Source organism: Apodemus sylvaticus, chromosome 7 (genome assembly GCF_947179515.1).
Source record: "Apodemus sylvaticus chromosome 7, mApoSyl1.1, whole genome shotgun sequence".
Classification (NCBI taxonomy): Eukaryota; Metazoa; Chordata; class Mammalia; order Rodentia; family Muridae; genus Apodemus; species Apodemus sylvaticus.
Window position 1 is genome coordinate 61,259,360 of NC_067478.1, and position 21,092 is coordinate 61,280,451.

General features: G+C 44.8%; 1 protein-coding gene across 1 annotated transcript; it reads right to left on the reverse strand.

Annotated features, from left to right (window-relative positions):
• Positions 1 to 10,645: 10,645 nt before the first annotated feature.
• LOC127689879 (C2 calcium-dependent domain-containing protein 4A-like) lies at positions 10,646 to 12,075 on the reverse strand. The gene is made up of 2 exons (XM_052189434.1): positions 12,013 to 12,075; positions 10,646 to 11,842 (listed from the first exon to the last, which is right to left on the reverse strand). Exon 2 carries the CDS (start codon positions 11,800 to 11,802, stop codon positions 10,780 to 10,782), a length of 1,023 nt encoding a protein of 340 aa, XP_052045394.1. The 5' UTR covers positions 11,803 to 11,842; positions 12,013 to 12,075; the 3' UTR covers positions 10,646 to 10,779.
• Between the last annotated feature and the right edge of the window lie 9,017 nt (positions 12,076 to 21,092).

Consider the following 21,092-nt stretch of genomic DNA (forward strand, 5'->3'; position numbering starts at 1 on the left):
AAATTTTCCTGCATTTTCATTACAGTCATGATACCAGCAGGTGAGCAAACCACAAAACTACTTTTTAAAAAGTATATAAAAAGCTGGGTGGTAGTGGCACACGCCTGTAATCCTAGCACTTGGGAGGCAGAGGCAGGCAGATTTCTGAGTTCAAGGCCAGCCTGGTCTATAGAGTGAGTTCCAGGATAGCCAAGGCTACACAGAGAAACCCTGTCTCGAAAAAAAACCTATATATATATATATATGTGTGTGTGTGTGTGTGTGTGTGTGTGTGTGTGTGTTAGGTGTGTGTGGGGGGTCTCTGTGTGTGTGTGTGTCTGTGTTTGTGTCTGTGTGTGTAGACCAGAAGTCAACATTATATGCCTACTATTTCTTCAGTAGTATACTACCTTATTTGCTGAGCTCAGGTCTGTCTCAGAGCTTGGAGCTCCCTCGCTGATTTGGCTAGCCTGGCTGCCCAGCCAGCCTCAGGGGACTGTCCCCACCTTCCAAGCTCTGGGATAACAGAAACATGCCCATACCCTACTTTTTCACATAGCCACTGGGAATTTAACTCAGGTCCTAATGCATGCATAGTCAACAATCCATCAACTAAATCACACCCCTAACTAGCTCTTCCTAGAGAGTCTAGCCTAAGTCATAAACTCTGGGTCCCAAAGAGAGACCTGTCTCAAAATCTATGGTACAGAGGGGCTGAAGAGATGCTTCAGTGTTTCTCTGTTCTGGAGAGGGTTCAGTTCTCAGCTCCCACATGACATCTGATCCAATGCCTTTTTCTGGCCTCTGCAGGCCCCTCCAAGCACACAGTGCACCTACATCCATGCAGGCAAAGCACTCAAACATGCAAAATAATCAGTGAATCTTAGAAAGAATAAGTTAGAAAAAGATAGAAGATAGCCAACATTAACCTTTGACCGATATACACGTTTCCACACGTGTCCCTCTAGGCACAAGACAACACCTCCACCCCCACTCACTTACATACCAAGATATTGTTTTCAAAATAGTAAAAGGATGTGGAATTGTGATAGGATTATCAAAGTAAAATAAAAAAATCAATAGCAACCTGTAGCAAGGGAGCCCTTTTCTCTGAACAGGGAGGAGTGTAGCTTAAGTCGCCTGCTACCAGACTTTGCCAGCCTTGTCCTGTTACAGCTCGTGCCTCCCAGTTCCAGATCAGCATTAGTGTTTATTCTCAGCACCAACTGTAAGTGGAAATGTAAATATCTTATCAAGAGCCGGTCTGTTCAGTCCCTCAGACATTTCACCCAGGACTTTCCGCAGCTTGTGAAACTTGGCTTCAAAGGTCTCTAGTATTAGCTGACACAAAGGAGAATAACTAAACTACACACCAAACGCATTTAAAGCCTCCAGGAGGAAGCAAGAGGATCTGAAGTTTGGCCATCCTCTGCCAGACAGTGAGTTTGAAGTCAGCCTGAAACACATGTGACTCTGCCTTAAATAGAAAAAAACAAAAACAAAACACAGCAACCAAACCTAGCACATAATGCCAGTGCTTACCAGGTGTTCCTATCATTAGGGAGATCAATAATTATAGCACTTTATTCTTAATGGTCCTTGTCTCTCCCTTAAAATGCCTTTATTTAGCATAGTATTGCATATATGTAATCCCAGCAATGACGAGATGGGGGCTGGAGAATCCTGAGGTCAGTTTGGGCAACATAAAGAAATAAAAAATAAGTAACTTTAATAACACTGCGTTACCTATTTCTCACGGGGATGTCCAGGTGTAATTATTGTTTAGTTTATAAAGTAGGCACTGGCTCTGTGTGTTCAATACTCAAGGGGCTTGGCTCCTTAGTGAAGATCCAAGCCCCTTGAGTCCTAGCCTGGACCCTTTCCACATGGACACAGAGAGCCTGGGCAGGGATCGTCCCTGTGAGAACATGGAGACACCAGAGAAAAAGAACTGTGCAACTTCACAACTAGGCTACTCTGGTTGCTGCAACAGAACAGGGGGGCTTTCTCCACTTAGCTGTTTCAAGTAAGCTGTGATTGTCTTGAGTGTCTCTCTGGACTTTCTGCCTTGAAGTTGAGCTGACACCACACACCTTTCAGTTTGAATAAGGATGAGTCAGTCCCATAGGCTCATAGGTCTGTGTGCTTGGTCCCCAGTAGAAGGAACTGTTTGGGAAGATTAGGAGGCGTGGCCTTGCTGGAGAAGGTGAGGTGGACTTCGAAAATTCAAAAGCTCACCTGATTCCCACGGTGCCTCTCTCTTTGTCTCTTGTTTGTGGGTTAGGATGTGATCCCTCAGCTGTTCCTGCCACCATGCCTTTAACTCCTCCACTGTGGACTCTAACCCTCTGAAACTATAAGCCAATGAAAGGAAGCTAAGCTTTACTCAGGTTTTAGGCTGACGTCAGGCTTTCCCTGGGACGCACACCCACTTTCTGATTCCTTCTGCATCTGTCACTTGGGTGCCCAGCACTTCCTCTCCTTCCTTTCCTGCTGGCATGGCTATAGTGAAGCTTCCGAGGGAGACTGACACCACATTCACTGGTCTTCCCAGGAACAAAGATTAACTCTCTAGCTCGTTGGCTCTCTGAATCTTTGCATCTGCTCAAGGTGAAAACTCACCCCTACAGCGACAAAGGAGACCTTTCAGATGTTTAAAGTGGAAGAAGTCAGGAGGTGAGGAGACTGAAGGGAGGGGCTTGTGTCACGGAGAGAGAGTTCACTGCTGAGGCTGGTCTGAAATGAAGGGCACATGCATCGTGCCTGTCAATGTCAGTGACCTGAGCACTGGGCAGGGCCTGGAGGATGACCCTGTCTTTCTGTCCTTCCACAAGGTTCCATGGCGGGGAAGAAACAGGGACAGCCATGACACTTTCCTTATGCCTCCTTGACTTGACCATGTACTCCATCCTGGACACTTCCCCTCCCCAGGGAGGTCCAGACCCTACTCCAAGCTCCCTGATGAGTCTCTTGATGTTTGCCACGCTGGAAACCAGAAAAATAACTTCTCATAGCAGACTGCCTAGAAAGAAAACCTTCCTAGACTCTCTCCCTCCCTCCCTTCCTCCCTTTCTCTCTCTCTCTTTCTCTCTCTCTCTCTCTCTCTCTCTCTCTGGAAACAATCCATGGCACACTGATGAGTGTGTGCGCGTGTGCTTTCTGGAAAGGGTTAAACTGCATGGTCTCTGCCCTTTAATCTCATTGGGTGTTGGACAAACAGACATGGGGGACTCTTAACATACTTATAATGCAATTAAGGTCAGCAAGCACTAATAAAACTTACAAGCTGAGCCTCACAATAACATCAGTTCTATTCTTTCAACTTCCTTACATATCATATGGACTTGGACTAGAATGTTATTTTCAGTTAAAAATAAACAGAACCTTTAAAAGCAAGGAAACTCAGATCTGTATGCGTAGGTTTGTTTCCCTGCCTCCTCAAAGGAGGCAGATGGCTTAAAGCAAAGGATCTGATTCCACAGTTCTCCATGAGAAGGCTCTTGCTAGTTGAGCAGGCACTGTGGACCAAGCACTCTTCTGAGTCCTCGGAGTGCAGTAACCAACGAGACAAGGCGTGGAGATTGGACTCTACTGGGTCACAACAGACTAGCCAAGTAGGCAACATTTCACAGTGAAAACTAAGGGAACATTCATTCTTATATTCAAACCCATGAGAGACTAAACTTTCCCTCCAAACAGACTGCACCTGAAAGCCAGTGAGTTTTAAGGCAATTCTCACAATAAAAGAGCTAACAAGTCCCTAGGGATAGACTCAGGTGTTGGGAAGTATAGCAATCACCTCTTTTCACACAAAATGAGGGGAGAGCAAATATAGATGGTCTAGCGTGTCCCTTGTTGCGCCTGAGGATTAACCCTCATTCTTAATGTCACTCTGAGGAGGCTATTGTTGTTAATAGCCCCAAGGCAAAGTTTAAGGAAACTAGGTGACGCTGTATGGCTTTTTGGCTCAGCAGAGTCCAGGTAGTCTGATGTTACTCAGTCAGCCTGTAAATAGTCAGGAATTCATTAAAGAAAGCAAAGATATAGGTGGAACTATCGGGATACTTCTTTACGCCTTTGCACTTTAGACTCTGCATGTTTAAGATGAGGAATTAAGGAGCATTGGCTTGGAAAGCGAAGGACGTAGGCAAAGCCAGTGAACGCTGAAGTTTGTGCAAACATGGATGATTGACAACCAAAAAGAAATGGCATAGCCAGTCAGGAAGGTGTGTGAGTAGTCATTTGCGCATTCAATGACCACATTTGTTTATGGAAATCTCTCTCTCTCTCTCTCTCTCTCTCTCTCTCTCTCTCTCTCTCTCTGTGTGTGTGTGTGTGTGTGTGTGTGTGTGTGTGTGAGAGAGAGAGAGAGAGAGAGAGAGAGAGAGAGAGAGAGGAGGGATGCGTAGGGAAGTTAGCTCAGTAAAGAAAGCACTGTGCTGGCACTTACTGAACTCAGAGCTTTTGCACACTTTCCTCCACAAGCTCCTTTTCCTGGCTTCGAGTGAATATGCCCTGAAACTCGGGGCCTGAAACAGTGAGATGGCTCAGTGGATAAAGCTGCTTGCCCCAATCCTGACAACCGTCACACAGGGCAAATGAGGAGAACTGACTCCCATTGTTGTGTGTTGCCTACCACACACCCACGGTGGCACATGAATGTACACGTACACACAAACAGAGGTAGAAACGAGCTGAAAGAATGTAATCTGAAACTGGATGTCTCCTCTTGCTTAGAGAAAGCTGATCTTCCTATGAGACTGCAGTCTTTTCCACACATCCTGAACCTTGTCCTGGGTTTTCAAAGCAAGGCATAAGCAAGGGACCCACATACCATTCTTAGTCCAGTCCACGTGCTGAGCAGGTCCAGGTTTCTGCATCCCCACCCCCACTGACTCCCCCACAGCCCCCATGAAAATCAAGTTCACCTCATGTCATCCGTCCTCATAGTGCTCATAAAATGTGCCACAGAAAGTATTCCTCAAGCTGAGTTCATCTCTGGGGAAAGGATCTCAGGGAACTATCTGGAACTAAGTAGACAAGGAAGGTAGGAGAATGGGTGGGGATGCGGGGTGGGGAAGAAGAGCCCTGAAAGTCAGATCTAATTGCTGTCATCTTTGCGTCAGCCCCTGCAGGCATTGTTCAGCCTCTCTGGTCCTCTGGACACTGCCCTTTTCCTCATAGGATTGTAAGTTTTATGAAGGGGCTACATGGAGTCATGTCCCCAAAGTCACACCCCTTCCAGTATGTGTGTGTGTGTGTGTGTGTGTGTGTGCATTCATGCCCGTGTAAGCGTCAGAGATCAATGTCATTTGCATATGTTCAATTCCCATATTGGCTCATCATTTCAACTAGTCTTTCTGGCCAGTGGGCTCCAGAGATCCCCCTGTCCCCACCTCCCCGGTGTTGGGATTACAGACACATGTCACCACGCTTCCCTTGTCCTGTGGATGCTGGGAATCTGAACTTAGGCTCTTATGCTTGTGTGGAGCCATCCTCCTGCCTCCCACTACCCCCTCTGTCATCTCTCCATAAACGTTCTCTCCCTTTCAAAAGAGGAGGAGGCAGGCAGTGACTGTCACACAGAGACAAGCACGGCCCCGCCTAGTTGTAGACTCTAAGGAAACCCTCTGGGCTCCTGCGGCCCAGGCCCACGGCTTTCCCTTGCCTAGCCCTTGCCCTGTCTAGATTTCCCTTCATAGGAACTGAAGTATCACTGTGACCAGGACCCTGGCAAGGTGGATGGAAACACAAAGACTAGAACTGATTACAGTGTTTATTTTCCTGCACAGTTTACATGGAAACTAGCCGCACACCTCATCATGTTCCACCCAGAGCTCTCAAAGTCACCCTTTCTCAGTCCTGTCGTCAGTCATTGATGTCCGACACCCCTTCCTAAGCATGCATGGGTTAGAAAACAAACAAACAAACAAACAATGCCAGACACTAAGTTTTACCCATTTTGGAATACAGGGAGTAAGATTTTTTTTTTTTTGAGACAGGGTTTCTCTGTATAGCCCTGGCTGTCCTGGAACTCACTCTGTAGACCAGGCTGGCCTCGAACACAGAAATCCGCCAGGCTCTGCCTCCCAAGTGCTGAGATTACAGGTGTGTGCCACCTTGTTATATCACTCATGTCTCAGAGGAAACTGCCGAATTAATTAATTAACGCCGTTGGCAGATTCATTACCCGCCCCCAATGGTTTGCATTCCAGAATGAAAGGCACACACACAGCCTTTATATTTTAATACGCCTTAAGCAGCACACTAGCTGGGCCACTGCCTAATCTCCATGCAGTTAATCCACCTCCCACCAATAATCAATCCCGAGTTATTACTTAACTTTATATTCTATCTTGGCTGTTCTGGACCCAAAGGGCTGCCCAACTGGGCGGCACTATGGGCCGTGTTCTCCTGGCTCCAAAACATGGCAGCCTTGTCTCTGTCCTGCACTCTTCTCGGGCTTTCTTCTCTCTTCACCTCCACCCTCTCCCTTCTCCTCCCTCCTCCAGGTCCCAAGTCCAGGAATCTTAAAAACCCACCTCTGTCTGCCCTTCCCAGCCACTGTCTGCAGGCAGCTTTATTTACCAATCAGAACCAAGTGGAGGCAGGGTCCCTCGGTGCCTGCAGGACTCTCTCTCTTGCTAACAATTTTGGGGACCCAAATTGACATTAGAATGCAGACATCAATTAAGCCAAACCCTCTAGAGTAAACTGTTTTCCCTTTGATCTGTGCAGACTTTCACTACTTCAGGAGACCTGAGGAAACAGTGAGATGGGTCAAGTTCTTGATTTAATGTCCTCTCTCCTCATCTCCTCTCTCATCCTCCACTGCCAACCTGCACCGGTCCCAGACTGCAGCTGACACCCCAGCCTCACATCGGAAGGAACTTGAATGGGCCAGAGTGCATCTCAATTCATGTAATCAGGGGAGTCATGGGCTTGTTTAATTCAAGTTCTTTTTAAAAGCTTGATTAGATATAGATTATGGTGATGAGAGAAACAGATGTAGAAAGGTTACTGCTTGGAAAGTCGGGAAGAAGGACACACAGAAAGTCTTTGTGCTGTTTAGCAAATGTCCTGTGATCCTGGCCAATCTCAAAATAGAAATGAGATAAGATGGAGACTTCTGAGAAAGACACTGGTCACTGAGAAAGACTCTGGACTCCGCATGCGCACACATACTTGTGTGTCTGTGTATGTGTCTCTGTATACACACATCAGTATGTGCACACAGTCGTGTGCACGTTTGTGGATGAGAGCATGCGCGCGCGCGCACACACACACACACACACACACACACGAAAATAAGAGCTGGCGATGGCAGTGAAGAATGAAGCTTGAGCTGACTGGGTAAGGGGAGGTGAGGGGCTCTGCAGGAGATGCAGGAGAGGAGGATAGAAATTCAGGGTTCTGCATGAATCGTTCTCACAAGCACAGGCACCATGTCCTGACAGTTGGATTTGAGAAGCACACATCTGCTTAGAACCCACACGGCAGATGGAGCCTGGAGTGTGCTGCCGGTGGAGTGGAAAAGATGCAATTCTTTGTGGTTTTATGTCATTTAGTGCAGTCACCCAGACATGTTCCCAGTGGGCTGCCCTTTGTACAGACTTAAGGTTAGAATCACAGATTGCATAAAGCTATTCTGCAAAATTATACTCACTTGCAGAAAATGAAGAGGCGACTTCTGTGTTGGTTTCTACTCTCCTTGCCGCACCTAAAGGAAGGAAAGCGGGGATCACAGCTAAGCAACACAGCCCACTGGGGTGGAGAAGGCATGGTGGCAGGAGTGGACGGTCACTTTGTACGGCAGTCCGGAAGCAGAGTGGCCTACCAGTGCTCAGCTTGCTTTCTTGCTTGTGTTCACTTAGCGAGCCTGAGTCCAGCTCCCGAACAATGTTTCCACAGTTAGGGGGGGTCTTTTCACATCAATGTAATCTAGAAATTTCTAATTTCTTTACAGACATCCCTAGAGTTTTGTCTCTTAAGTGATTCTAGATTCTGTCATATTGGCAATCAACATTAACCGTCATAAATCTACCCCTTGCCAGGTGGTGATGGCACACGCCTTTAGTCCCAGCAGGCAGAAGCAGGCAGAAGCAGGCAAATCTCTAAGGTGAGGCCAGCCAGTCCACAGAGTGGCTTCCAGGACGGCCATGGCTACACAGAACAACCCTATCTCAAAACAAAAACTTAATTAATAATTAATTTGCCCCTTGTTAATTTGACACGCAAACATACTGCTTTCAAGCCGTAACTTCTATACTTTCCCTCCATAGGCTAACAGCTATCTCATGCTGCAAATTCATTCAGCCCAACTTCAAGAGTCTCCATCATCTTCAACTGTTCCAACACTATATAGAAAAAATATCACCGCTGAAGCGCAGGTAATCTCTTAACTGTGAGCCTCTAAAACATCAAAAAAAAAAAACAAACAAAAACAAATTACAACAATCAGAGAGATGTTTCACTAAGTAAAGTCCCTTCTGCCTGATGACCTGATCCCTGGAACCCACATCATGGATGGAGAGAGCAGACTCCTACAGTTGCCCTCCACTCCCATGCTGTGGCATATATGTCTGCTGCTTTCCAGACACGGTGCCTTCCTTGGCTTTTTGCTTTGCTTTGGTTTGGGCAGTAACTGTAATCTATAGTCATAAAACTTGCTCTCTCTCTCTCTCTCTCTTTTTTTTTTTGCTCTCTTTTTTCCTTTTCCCTCTCTTTCCTTGAAGTTTTGTTTATTTAGCTATCCACGTGTGTATGTTGTTCATAGCTCTGCCCTCTGTGCTTTGTATGACACTCATTGTGGAGAAGAGGCTCGAATGGCTTATGAGACAGCACAGGGTGGGCCAGTCATCTGGACAAATCGGACACCGTGGGTCGTGTCTGAGGTCACGTGTCTGAGGTTGTGTACTAGCTGCATGGCTCTGAGGAAATGTCTCTGCAATGAGTTCTCAGTTTTAAGTTATATGATTTTAAAGTATTGATTTGTCCACTTAAAAATTGTATTTGAAATGCAGGATTTGTGATGGTACTCGGGATATTAATAAGTTCTTTCTGGGCTGGGGAGATAGCTCAGCTGTTAAGATCACTAGCTGCTCTGATCCAGGACCTAAGTTCAGTTCCTAGAACTCACATCAGATGGCTCGCAACCTCCTGTGACCCCAGCTCCAGGGCATCTGGTACTTCTGGCCTTACTGGTATCTGCCCTCTAGTGCACATGCCCACAGATATACACATCTACACATAATTTTAAAAAATAATATAAATAGACCTACTGAAAAGTAACTCTGGGGGCTAGAGAGATGACTCAGCCGTTAAGAGCACAGACTGCTCTTCCTGAGGACCGGGGTTTGATTCCTGTCACCCGCGCAGTAGCTCACAGCAGTCTGTGACTCCAGGATTTGATACCCTCACACAGATATAGGTGCACATAAAATAAAAAGAAAAGAGTGAACAAGAAAATAAAAAACCTCTTAGAACCCGCAGTTCAAGAAATCGACAACTCGGGCTGGAGAGATAGCTCAGTGGTTAAGAGCGCTGGCTGTTCTTCCAAAGGTCCTGAGTTCAATTCCAAGCAACCACGTGGTAAGTAGCTCACAACCATCTGTCATGGGATCCCATGCCCTCTTCTGATGTGTCTGAAGACAGCAAGAGTGTACTCATATAAAATAAATTGACAACTCATTTTAACTTATCTAGGAAATCCTACTGTAAAACTAATCACTGTGTAACTGAAACACAGCTGAATGGGAACAAGGCCACAAAACCAGCTGGTTTACAGAGGCCACAGAGATTCTTGCAGGAAGAAACAAGGAATGCCCACCCCCACCATCACCTGAGCTTCTATTTCCTTCCTTTGCCTCTGCTCCCACCAAGTGAACATCCAAGAATTCACTTGCAAAAGGGCCCGGTTTCTTCTCAGAACTTTCTCTTCACCAGTGTCATTGTGCTAGAAGAGGGTTCTGTGTACATAACAGAAAGTGGAAAATACACTACCTAACTCTGTAAAGCACTGTAATGGATCTTAATGTCTGGAATGATTTTGAAAACATTATCATTGGGTGTGTACAATTGCCCTCAGAGGTCAAGTTACAGCCTCTGGTGTTGCTCCCCAACTGCTATCCACCTTGTTCTTCAGGACAGGGTCTCCCACTAGCCTGGAGACCACCGATGAGGCTAAACTGGAGGGTCAGCAAACACCAGGGATGTAGTTGCCTGTCTATCCCTCTCCAGCACTGCGCTTACAAATGTGTGCCAACAGCTTGGCTTTTTAAGACAGGTTAACGGGGAGAGAATTCGGAACATCCTGCCTGCGTGGCAAACACTTCTTCACCAATGAATGTTTTTGTTTTTAGGACATATGAACCTCTCAGTGTTCACTTAAAAGAGGAAGACAGGAAATGCAAGCATGTGGGTGTGCTTCTGTTCTTACTCTTCAACTCCAGGGCGAACCCTTTTGTTTGTTTGTTTGTTTTGTTTTTCTATTTTTACTATTACAATGGTCTGGAAGAGCTGAGGATACTTTAAATAGAGTGGGGGTCATTACTTTTTCTTTTGCTACCAAAAAGCGATCAGAAAATGGGAAAACATCAATACTGCAAGATCATAAATAGAAAAATAAATAGCTTTTATTTTGTACAAAAGAGAAAGTGTACTAGAAACAAAAGGCTGTGTATGACCCAGGGCCAAGTCATTGTCAGAGTCCAAAAGGCTTTGAGTATCTGAGGTCCAAGAGTCTCTGTGCATCTCAAGGCCAAGGTACCTTAGGTCTCCAGGGCGCCAGGGGAGCGGCGCTCAGAGCAGTAGCAGAGAGCCCAGCAGCAGCTCGCCCTGGCCCAGCGGTCGTCCGCGCTCCAGCCCGCGGCCCTTGCTCTCGGCCTTGATGCGCACGGCCAGGCGGCGCAGCTGCTCCTCCGGGAGCCCGTCGAAGCAGCAGTCCTGGTCCAGGGCGGCCTTGCGGCTGCGGCGGACCACACTGGCGCGCTGCTGGCCCGACGGCCGCAGCACCAGGCTGAGGCGGCAGCCCAGGGCGCGGGGCTCGAGCGCGGCAGCCGGGCCCTCAGCGCGCAGCAGGCGGAGGCGGAGGCAGGCGCTGCGCGGACAGTACTCGGCCGCCAGGCGCAGCGTGCAATCCCCGCGGCCGAGAGCCACGTTGGCCTCTGCTTGCAAGCGCTCGGGATCCGGGCTGGTGGGGGCCGGGGGCGCGCAGGAGGCAGCGCGCTCGTGCTCGTCGCCTCGGGACGCAGGGCGCGCACTGGCCCGACCGCGGGGAGCCCGCAGCGCGCGGCTCAACAGGCCATCGGGGGCGCGCAGGAGGCGGCGCTTACGGGGCACCGGAGCGGCTGGTGGGGCTGTGTCCAGTTCGCGTGGGGTGGCGAGCTCAGAGTCTGAGGCTCGGCGCGGGCACGCGTAGGTGTGCGCACGGCGGCGAAGTCCCAACCGGGGGGTGCCGGGGTGACCGAGGAAGAGCGACTCCTTCCGGCGCGTGTGCGGACTCTCGAGCAGCGCGCAGAAGCCGTAAACGGTGCGCGCGCGGGGCAGGTGCGGGAGGGAGAGCGCAGCCTGAGAGCGCGGGTCCCAGTCGGTGCGGCCCGCGCCGTCGTCGTCTCCGTCCTCGCAGTCGACAGGCGTGCGTGGCCATAGGTCGGGCTCGGCCGCGCAGCGCCAAGGCAGTGCGGCGGCGGGGAGCGGTGATTCGGGAACGCCGGGAACTGGCAGCCGCGGGGGAATGCAGAACTCTGGAATGCGGCCCGGGGTGAGCACATTGGAAAAGGCAGGCTCAGGAGTAGAGGAGCGGAGTCGACCGAGAAGCCTCATCCTTCTAGCTTATGCCCGAGCGTGGCGGATACAAGAGTACCTGTAACACAGAGGAAAAACTGTTGAATTTGGGCTCCTGAAATCCAATGGATCCCTTCCTTGATCCTCTAAAAGTACCCACAAATCTAGGGCTCTGGGTCAGCACGAATCAATCTTTTTTGAGCATCCTCATGGTAACAAACTATATGCATGGATAAATAGAAATCAGACCTTTTCTTCTTCAATCTCGTTGGGTCCGGCTGCAGAAACAAAGCAGGTGAGGTCTAATTCACAGCTAGGGCTCCACCTTCAGCACTGAAGCTGTGACAGTGACACTCCTTCCTTATAAATTAGCGGGAGTCACGCCCAGGTGCCAAGAGGCCAATCCCAGGAGGTAACAGACAGAGCCCGCCTTTTCCACTAAATCCCCACCCGCTCCCTGTATAGCTATCACAGATACTGGCTCCTGGACCTAAATTGGCTGTCCCTTCCCCGGAGCGCCATTTACAGGCCCGGCAAGTGCTGCGGATGAGTAAAGGCCGTCCTGTCACTCTGGGAAAGAGAATCTGGTAGTTCAAAGTGTTTGTGGCCTTTCAGAGAAAACGAAGAAGGATGAAGAAACGAAGTTCAATTGACAACTAAGTAAATCTGATCCTCCCACTCGGCGCCTGACTCATACGTTCCACTGGCTTCTGTTTTTCAGGATGCATACTTGTTTCCATCCTAAACTTGGCATGGCCGTTTAGGATAGGATTATATGCGGACAGTTTTGTGAAATTGAAAATGCATTAGGGGTTGTAGAGATGGTTCCGAGGTTAAGAGCGCTGACTGCTCTTCTGAAGGTTCTGAGTTCAAATTCCAGCAACCACATGGTAGCTCACAACCATCCATAATGTGGTCTGACGCCCTTTTCTGGTGTGTCTGAAGGCAGCTACAGTGTACTTGAATATAACAATAGATTTTTGGGGGCCAAAGCGAGCAGAGGTCCTGATTCCCAGCAATCACATGATGGCTCACAGCCGTCTGTACAGCCACAGTGTACTCATACAGATAAATCTTTTTTAAAAACGCATTAGTCAGCCTATGTTTAACATATTCAAACGACTTGTATTCGACACTGGGCTAAAAGGTTATAGTAGTTCTGCATCCACTTTAACTAAAAAAAAAATCATAGATCCTGACTAAGTCCCGGGGCCAGCACCATATTTAGCCTCTGTCTCCCTCTGCTGGACTGTCCTTGATATCACCATGATCTGGGCTACCAGATGCCCTAAGTACTGGTGACTTGGGTAAATAAATAATAACGTGCAAAATCTTCTGAATGACTTGTGGGGAGCATTTGGACAGATCCCTAAAAATACTTGATTTTCCAAAACTACCCTTTTCTTTCTGCCCTAGCCAGACCTATCCAGAGGCAAGGAAAAGACTGAAACTTGAGTCAACACCAACTTTGAAAGTGGTGAGTTGAAAGTTGAGCATAGTGACACAAACTCCCTAACAAAGTAGGAAGCACCTGTGACCTTTCCGATAATGGGTCCTGTTTCCTGGCAAGGACCTAAGGAGGGAAGATGTATGACAATCGTTGGTAGATGATGCAAAGTACACGGGACCTCTTTCACGAGAATTCACAGGGAGTCAAAGTTCATTCGGAAAAGCTGGCTCTATACAATAGTAAGATCACCAGGCTGTCAGCCGCCACCCACTCCAGCCTTCTGGGTGACCTGACATCAGGCATCTTCCTTTGAAGTCTGGTTTTCCAGCCGTTTCTTTAAGCTGTGCTTTCTACAAGGAACCTTGACCTAATTCCCGTCTGCAGTTGTCCTTGATCCCTCCAAGTGGTCTATAGACCTCTGTTGTATTTCGCATGATACTTGGGAAAATTTGGCAGCTTTCTCTTGCCTAATAGAGTTTCCTAGCACTTAAGTCATAGAGTTCCTTGAGACACCATATGTGTCATGAACTATAGAAACATATATGACTAGTTTAGAAGACAGGAGGGGGAAATGAGAAGTGAGGCACCACAGGGTGAGGGTTGGGGAACCTGCTATGAATGTGTTTATGATGCAATAAAATCCCTGTGATACAGAGCCCCAAACTGCCTTCATTCCACTTACCCTGTCCACATCATTAACCTACCATCTTACTCAGCCCCCCTTTCAATTCCAGCACCAATTCAATCCTTGGCAAATACTAAGGGCTCAGTCAATATTTGGTGAGTTATATTGCATTAAATTGATAGTAATCTACCATCCAGTTCTTATGACCGTCAGGTGCTTCCAACCACCTATCTCACTAGCTAGCTACATTATTTGATTTCTCGTAATAAACCGGTGAGGCAGATGTTTCTGTTTGCCAGATGGGAAACTGAGGTGCACACAAGAGACCTTGCCTAGGGTCATTCAGACTGAAACAGGCCACAGCTGCTGAGTCCTTTCTTGCTAATTTCTGATAATTTCCCTCCTTTCCACTATTCACTCCTGTCTCTACAATTAACGAAGGTGTCATGTGACTTATCTGAAACCCAGAATTTCATTTGTTTGCTTGCTTGCTTTTGGGACAGGCCCAGGCTGGCCTTAGATTTGTGATGATCCTCCGGCCTCAGCTGCCTGAATACTGGAATTATAGGCTTGTTCCACCACCACACTTTGGGACAATGTTTGTTCTTAAAACACCTGGGTCTACTTTTGTGTATTTTCTACTATCCTTATGTTGGAATAACCCATTGTGTCAAGATCCTTAAATATGAGGAAAAGTAGAATTTCAGTATAAATACCATTCTTAATCATTTCTCTAGTAGATTTGTTTGTGATTGGACAAGTATTGATCCATATGGATTTGGCAGGGCCAGGGAACAGTAACTTATTCAGCTAAAGCCAAACTCACACAGAGGTATTCTTAGGGGTCTCTGACCATCTGATTCCCTGCTTCATCAGGTCGTTTGGCTGAAGAGTCATTGTTGAAGGGCCCTCTCTAAGGCAGAGAGTACTCTTGAAGCATGTCCTTGGGTGGAATGGCAGAACTATGTAATGTGTGTTTCCAGTGCCTTCTCTTCTCCCTTGAGGAGGGACAACCTTCTTCCTAACCTTCTTAAAAGCATCTTTACAGTAACTATATAATTTGTGGTTACAATTTAGCAATCATTAGACATCTCCTTTGATGTCAGATGTTTTTCTCCTTCACGTTGGTACAATGTACATAGAACCCTTAATCATTTTCGCAAACATTGTATTTATTTAATCCTTGAGATAATAATGGAAATCTAATACTCAGGCTACAGCTGAGGAAATAGAATTTTGTCATTCACAATATAGGAATACATGGCTGAGCCATTACTAAGGCCTGACTGTGACTCCTAACCATATCTTGGGGCTGGAGACATGGCTCAGTGGTTAAGAGCACTAGCTGCTCTTCCAAAGGAGGATTCAAGTTTTATTTATAGCATCCATATAGAAGCTCACACCCATCTATAACTTTAATTCTAGGGAATCTGATTCCCTCTGTGTGCCTCCAAATGTATCAAGCATGCATATTGTACATATACATACATGTAGGTAAACGATTCATTGTAGAGAGAATATCTTGTGTATTGAATGGATGCATCACTTGTCAGTTAAAAAGCCTATGGCCTAGGTATGAAATAGAGGAGGGACAACCGGGAGGAGAAAGAATTCTGGGAGAGAGAAGGTAGAAGAGTCACTGAAAAGAAGTGACAAGACAGACTCACGGTACCAGGCACAGGTAACCAGCCACAGAATGTAGGTTAAAATACTGTGTTATTTTTGTCAGAATAGAGCCTACCTATATGGCCAAGGTATTTGTAAATATATTTTGAGTCTAAGTCTTATTTCTTAATGGGGGTTGGGAGAAAGAACCAAGTTTAACTACAACAAAATGACCCCCAACTTACGGCAGTTAAAACCCAAGCTAACATCTGAAAAGGCCTGGGTAAAAAGTCTAACAGAACGAGAAGTCTGGCCTCTTAAATAAAATACAAAAACAGACCAAAGCTTCCCAGAACAGCACAAGATGAATGACTGGGAAATAAATTTCAAGCCAAGGAGCAAAAATCTACCAAAAGATAGTATGGGAAGATGGCATTTTAAAGAAGTCCCTACTCAAAAGCAAACACTGGAGTTGGGGCTTCTCCCAAGGGCAGAATGGCTGAGGGAGGAACCAGCTCCTGTGTACACACAGGGTAAATGCAGCCAATACAGCAGTGGATAGAGACTTCCTGGAGACCACAGCCACAGAATAAGCACTTCAAGTTCTTTCAAACTTGGCACGGCAGGTTGGCCCAGTTCTGTTCCGTGAGAACTAATGCTCTGCATTTGTGGCCTTCGAAAAATGCAGCCCTGGTTTGACTACTGTGAGCAGAAGGCCAAAACACCTCCTTATAAACAAAGGGACAGGGACAGGACCAGGCACAGCACAGTGCCTCATCTATCCAACAGTAAACAACAGGACAATAGGGACAGGCAGATCTCTGAGAATTCTGGTCCAGCCCGGTCTACACACTAAAGTCAGGGTGGGATCCTCTACTGATGGATGCAATTGCTTACAAATAACAGTCTGAGATTCAAAACATTTTTTCCTTAAATGTTTTATATAGGTTTTTAGCAGTTTAAAAATACATACTCATGAATCTTAAACTTATATAAAAAGAGGAATATGAATAATTTAGAAGGTAAGTTTATAATTTCCATGTTATGATTTCAAATAGAAAATAATGTTTTTTTTTTTTAACCAAAAAAAATTACCCTAGGAAAGATGTATTCTTCTAACCAATGTGGGGTTCCAGAGTTGGGGTTGGGGCAGAATTGTTTTGCTTTTATCCAACAGAAAAAGAAAAGCTATGCTCATGAGAGCTAACATGGAGTAGAGTATCATGCTGATACTCTGAGCAGCCAGCCTGTCTCCTTGGAATGTAGAGTTTCCACAGGAGAGCTGTGGCAGTTCATGAGAGCTAACTTCAAAATGGGTGTCACACTGGTATGACCAACCAGTCTCTATAAACATGGGCTTCCATGGAAGAATTAGTGATTTCTCGTCCTAGCACATAGCACATGGTGCAAGCTATAAAAACTCAGCAAATACACTGTGACTTTAGAACATGCTTATACAATAAAAGAAGGAAACTTGAATGAAGTTAAATATAGAAAAGGGTAGTAATTTGTATAAAAAACAAAGGGGATATGAATATATTTAGCCACAGTGATATTCATCTTCAAAGAAAGGAGAAAGAAATGAGAATTGATGTTTTCAAGGATGCATAAATAAATCCAAGCCTTTGATATCAATACGTGGGAGAGAAAGGCAAGGACAAGTAGGTTTCTTATGAGTCTGAGGCCAGACCAATCTACAGAGCAAATCCAAGTTAGTCTGGCTACACAGAGAAGCCTTAGCTCGATAAATAATTGTTTCAAATTGTTTTAATTATCAAAATGAAGGTGGCTATAAGTTCAGTAGTTTTAATGATACTACACATCCTCTATGAATAGAGGGGTCAAAATAGAGCACATCTAAATAAAAAGAATTGCTAAATTAAATCAGCCTATACTTTTGATAACTTTGGGACATGCTATTTTGAGAGGAAGGCTTTGTATTTGTGTTAACAGAAAAGAAGAAAAAAAGAAAAGGCTTTGGATTCCATTCAAAGTAACAAGAATCAGTTATGATAAAGGTCCCCTGAAGATCTTGCCTGCCAACAGGAAGAAAAAAAAATCAAGAAAACCAAACATGATGGGTAACAATTTGTTGATGACTCTGCGTGGGACTAGCTCTAAAACTAGCTGAGACAAAAATGTCTTTAGCCAGAACTTCAGCTATACACAGCCAACACATGTAGGCTTAGATTTTTAATAAGGGCTTTTAAATGTTTTAACCTCCGTTCTAGCCCACCACCCAACAGAGGTAGTGGGAAGGAAAGGTTAATAGGGCAAAGTAGGGCGTGAACCTGTTTAGAAATAGGTTTTGAGGACAATTCCAATCTTGTCAGGATATCAGCAGTTCAGTTCACAGAAATCAGCAGTGGTAGCTTGATTCACTCTCAAACACTATTTACAAATCGGCAGTGACAGTTTGATCCAGAGGAAACCGCGATGCCCTGCCAAATTAGCCAGAGTCCACAGAAGCTGCCAGAAACCGCCAGAACACCACCAGAAGTTCTTTGCTGCATTTCTCTCTATGAAGTCATAACAAATGAAAATCAGTGGAGAAGACAAGGTAAACCAATGCCACAGTGTTATCAGCGAAGACCAGTCTTAGCAAGGCCCAACAAAGACCAGCAAATAGTGGCAAAACAAACCAACAACACAGTGTCATCCACTGTCTTTTGAGTTATATTTATACCCTTTTCAAACGTGTTCTCTCAAGTGTCTGTTCTAGCAAAATATCACATACCCTTTTTCCTATGCAGCTTCCAGAAAAACACCATGTATCTGTTTGACACAATTGAGTGTCAAAAAACAACGAAACAAAAACAAAAAGCAAAAAAACAAAATTTCCTCTTCGAATGGTTCTTGTCAGCTACAGTCCTCAGGAGTCACCACGCCAGCCTTTCATATGGCATGAATTAAGATTTATATTACAATTTGGTTATATGATCAAACTAACTCCTAAACAAAGATGGTTGACTTTCACCTGCTCAAGCAAGGAGAAAAATTCATCCTTAACTGATTTGCACACCCTACACATTCCATACAGATGTCTTTACACAACTAAATATTGGTTGTAAGGTTTATATATGGCAGAATGAAACACGGGGGAGAACAGCCCTGGCAGGATTCACCCTTGAGGATCCTGGGATACACAGACCTGCTGTTCCAGCTCCTCAGACTGATGCTGTTTCCCAGGACAGCCTTCCAGAACAACTTCAGAAAGAACTGCTAATCCTAGGTGACTTTGGTTCATCCAGCCTTTCAGAGTGCTCCCATCAAAACTTCAGTTAAGCCCTGAATTTAAGCAACATAGAGACTGGGCAACAAATGATGCCAGCCAGATTTCTTTTGATTGGAACATTTTTCCAATATCCTTTTGAGTCCCAAACAGGAATTCTTCACCTCAGTTCATCATGAAGGAATTGTAAAAAGACCATTGTCCCAATCTCTTAAATTGGGGAGGATCGTTTCAGTCGTTTTATAAATATGTTGTCATTTTAGGAGATGATTTACAAATAATTATGGTCTTGGAGATGGAGGAAACAAAATAGGAAGGTTAGACTCAGGGATTTCTTTTTTAAATTTTTATTTACTTATTTGTTGGATTTTTAAAAAGATTTATTATTTTATGTAAGTACACTGTAGCTGTCTTCAGACACACCAAAAGAGGGTGTCAGATCTCATTACACATGGTTGTGAGCCACCATATTGTTGCTGGGTTTTGAGCTCAGGACCATCGGAAGAACAGTCAATACTCTTAACCAATAAGCCATCTCTCTAGCCCAGACTCAGAGATTTCTATCTCTTCTTTTGTATTCTCTGTCCTTCTTTCTTTGACACAGGATGGGGACTGAAAAGAAAAAGGAGAGATATAGAAATACAAGAAATTAGACAAATAGGCATAGATTATTGGATCTATTCTTAAGCCAAAAAATATTTTGTAGCCATAATCTTATTAGTACAGAAGTTCGTATATTGATACAAAAATAAGGTTATAATTTTGTTATATTGGTAGAGAACTTTGTATAGTGATACAGGTTCAAGTTTTTCAGTAATATAATCTTTGTATATTGATACAAAATTTAAGATTTTGTTACAATATATTACAGATATATTTTAATTCTTATATAGGCATTGCATCTGTACCACTCACTTAAATATACAAGGTTTAGTTCCAATTCTTGTAATAGCTGATGTTACAAGCTGTTTAGGATGATTAAATAATGCAGTCAATAATCAATCAATCAAACTCTTAGGTTATATCCTAGTCTGGATTATCACAAAAATATACATCCTGGGTTGTACAGATAATAGGAAGCTGGAGACTGTGTTTGCTTGTTCAGATATGCTATGAATAGATGGTCTTCAAAAGTGCCAGAGATCCACAGAATACGGCATTTAAAATTATTCCATTAATAAAAGATCCTATGATCATGGGGCAGATCTGCTTCTGACAGTATTCGTTGTCCTTCAAAAAATATGTGCATCAATAACCTCAATGTGGAGTTGCTTTAATTATGGCAAGCTAGCCACTGGGCAAGAAATGTTCTGATTTCATCTACAGACAAAATAGTTTAAAAAGGACAAACAGATGCAGGATAGTCAGCTGCTAACCTCTACCAAGACAGGATAAACTAGTCTTTCATAATTTCTGCTTGACTTAAAACCTGTCAGATGTTCTGGGTCAGAAAGCTGAAGATAAATGCTCCAAAATTATAAAGAATCCTGGGGACTGTCTAGGCAGTCAGATGTTTCTGACATTTGTTTAATTTTGGAAGCTGTGTTCCTGTGCTTTCTTCATATTCAAATATATTTGTTCACAGATCTCTGATGAAGTTGAAGACTAAACAAATAATCTCACAATTAAACTTAAGTTGCTTAGCATTTAGAAAAATGTTCTAAGAAGATGTTTTTAGGTTAATAATTCAAGTTAGGATAAAAGTTGATTTAGATACAAGACTTTAAACTCACCAAGATAGGATAGATGATAGAATACTTGACCTAGATTGACAAATATAATTGGACTGGGCATTGTAAATGCATATCAAACATTATAGTTTTCATAATTGTTTTATAACTGTTATATTTGAAAAAAGAGACTTTTATTTGACTCAAAGGAGAAAATGTAGAGAGAATATTTTGTGTATTGTATGGATGCATCACCTGTCAATTAAAAAAAAAGCTTATGGCCTGTGGCTTAGGCAAGAAATAGAGGTGGGACATCCGGGAGGAGAAAGAGCTCCGGGGGAGAGAGGGCAGGAAGACCACTGAAAAGCGGTGAGTAGACGCATGCTTGGTCTCTGAGCACAGATAATCAGCAATGTGGCAGAGTGTAGGTTAAAATAGTTGGGTTATTTTAGTTATGGTCTAGTCAGAATAGAGCCTAGCTATATGGCCAACTTCCATGTAAATATATTTTGAGTGAGGATGGGGCTGAGAGGAAAAACCAGGTTTAACTACAACAATTCATAGACATAAAATCAAAATCCTTCTGTTCCCTTAGACGAGGTCTGTGTATGCGTGGTATGGCATGGACCATTGGTCCCCTTGTGCAGCATCAAATTAGGCAAATGTGGAGCTAGCCTAAAATGGTCTCAAGCTCATTATCCCCCTGCCTCAGCATCCCCAAAGATGTCGTTGCAAGGGTGGGCTTCC

Excerpts from the sequence above, each read along its gene's own strand:
- LOC127689879 (XM_052189434.1), bottom strand. The coding sequence starts at position 11,802 with ATGAGGCTTCTCGGTCGACTCCGCTCCTCTACTCCTGAGCCTGCCTTT.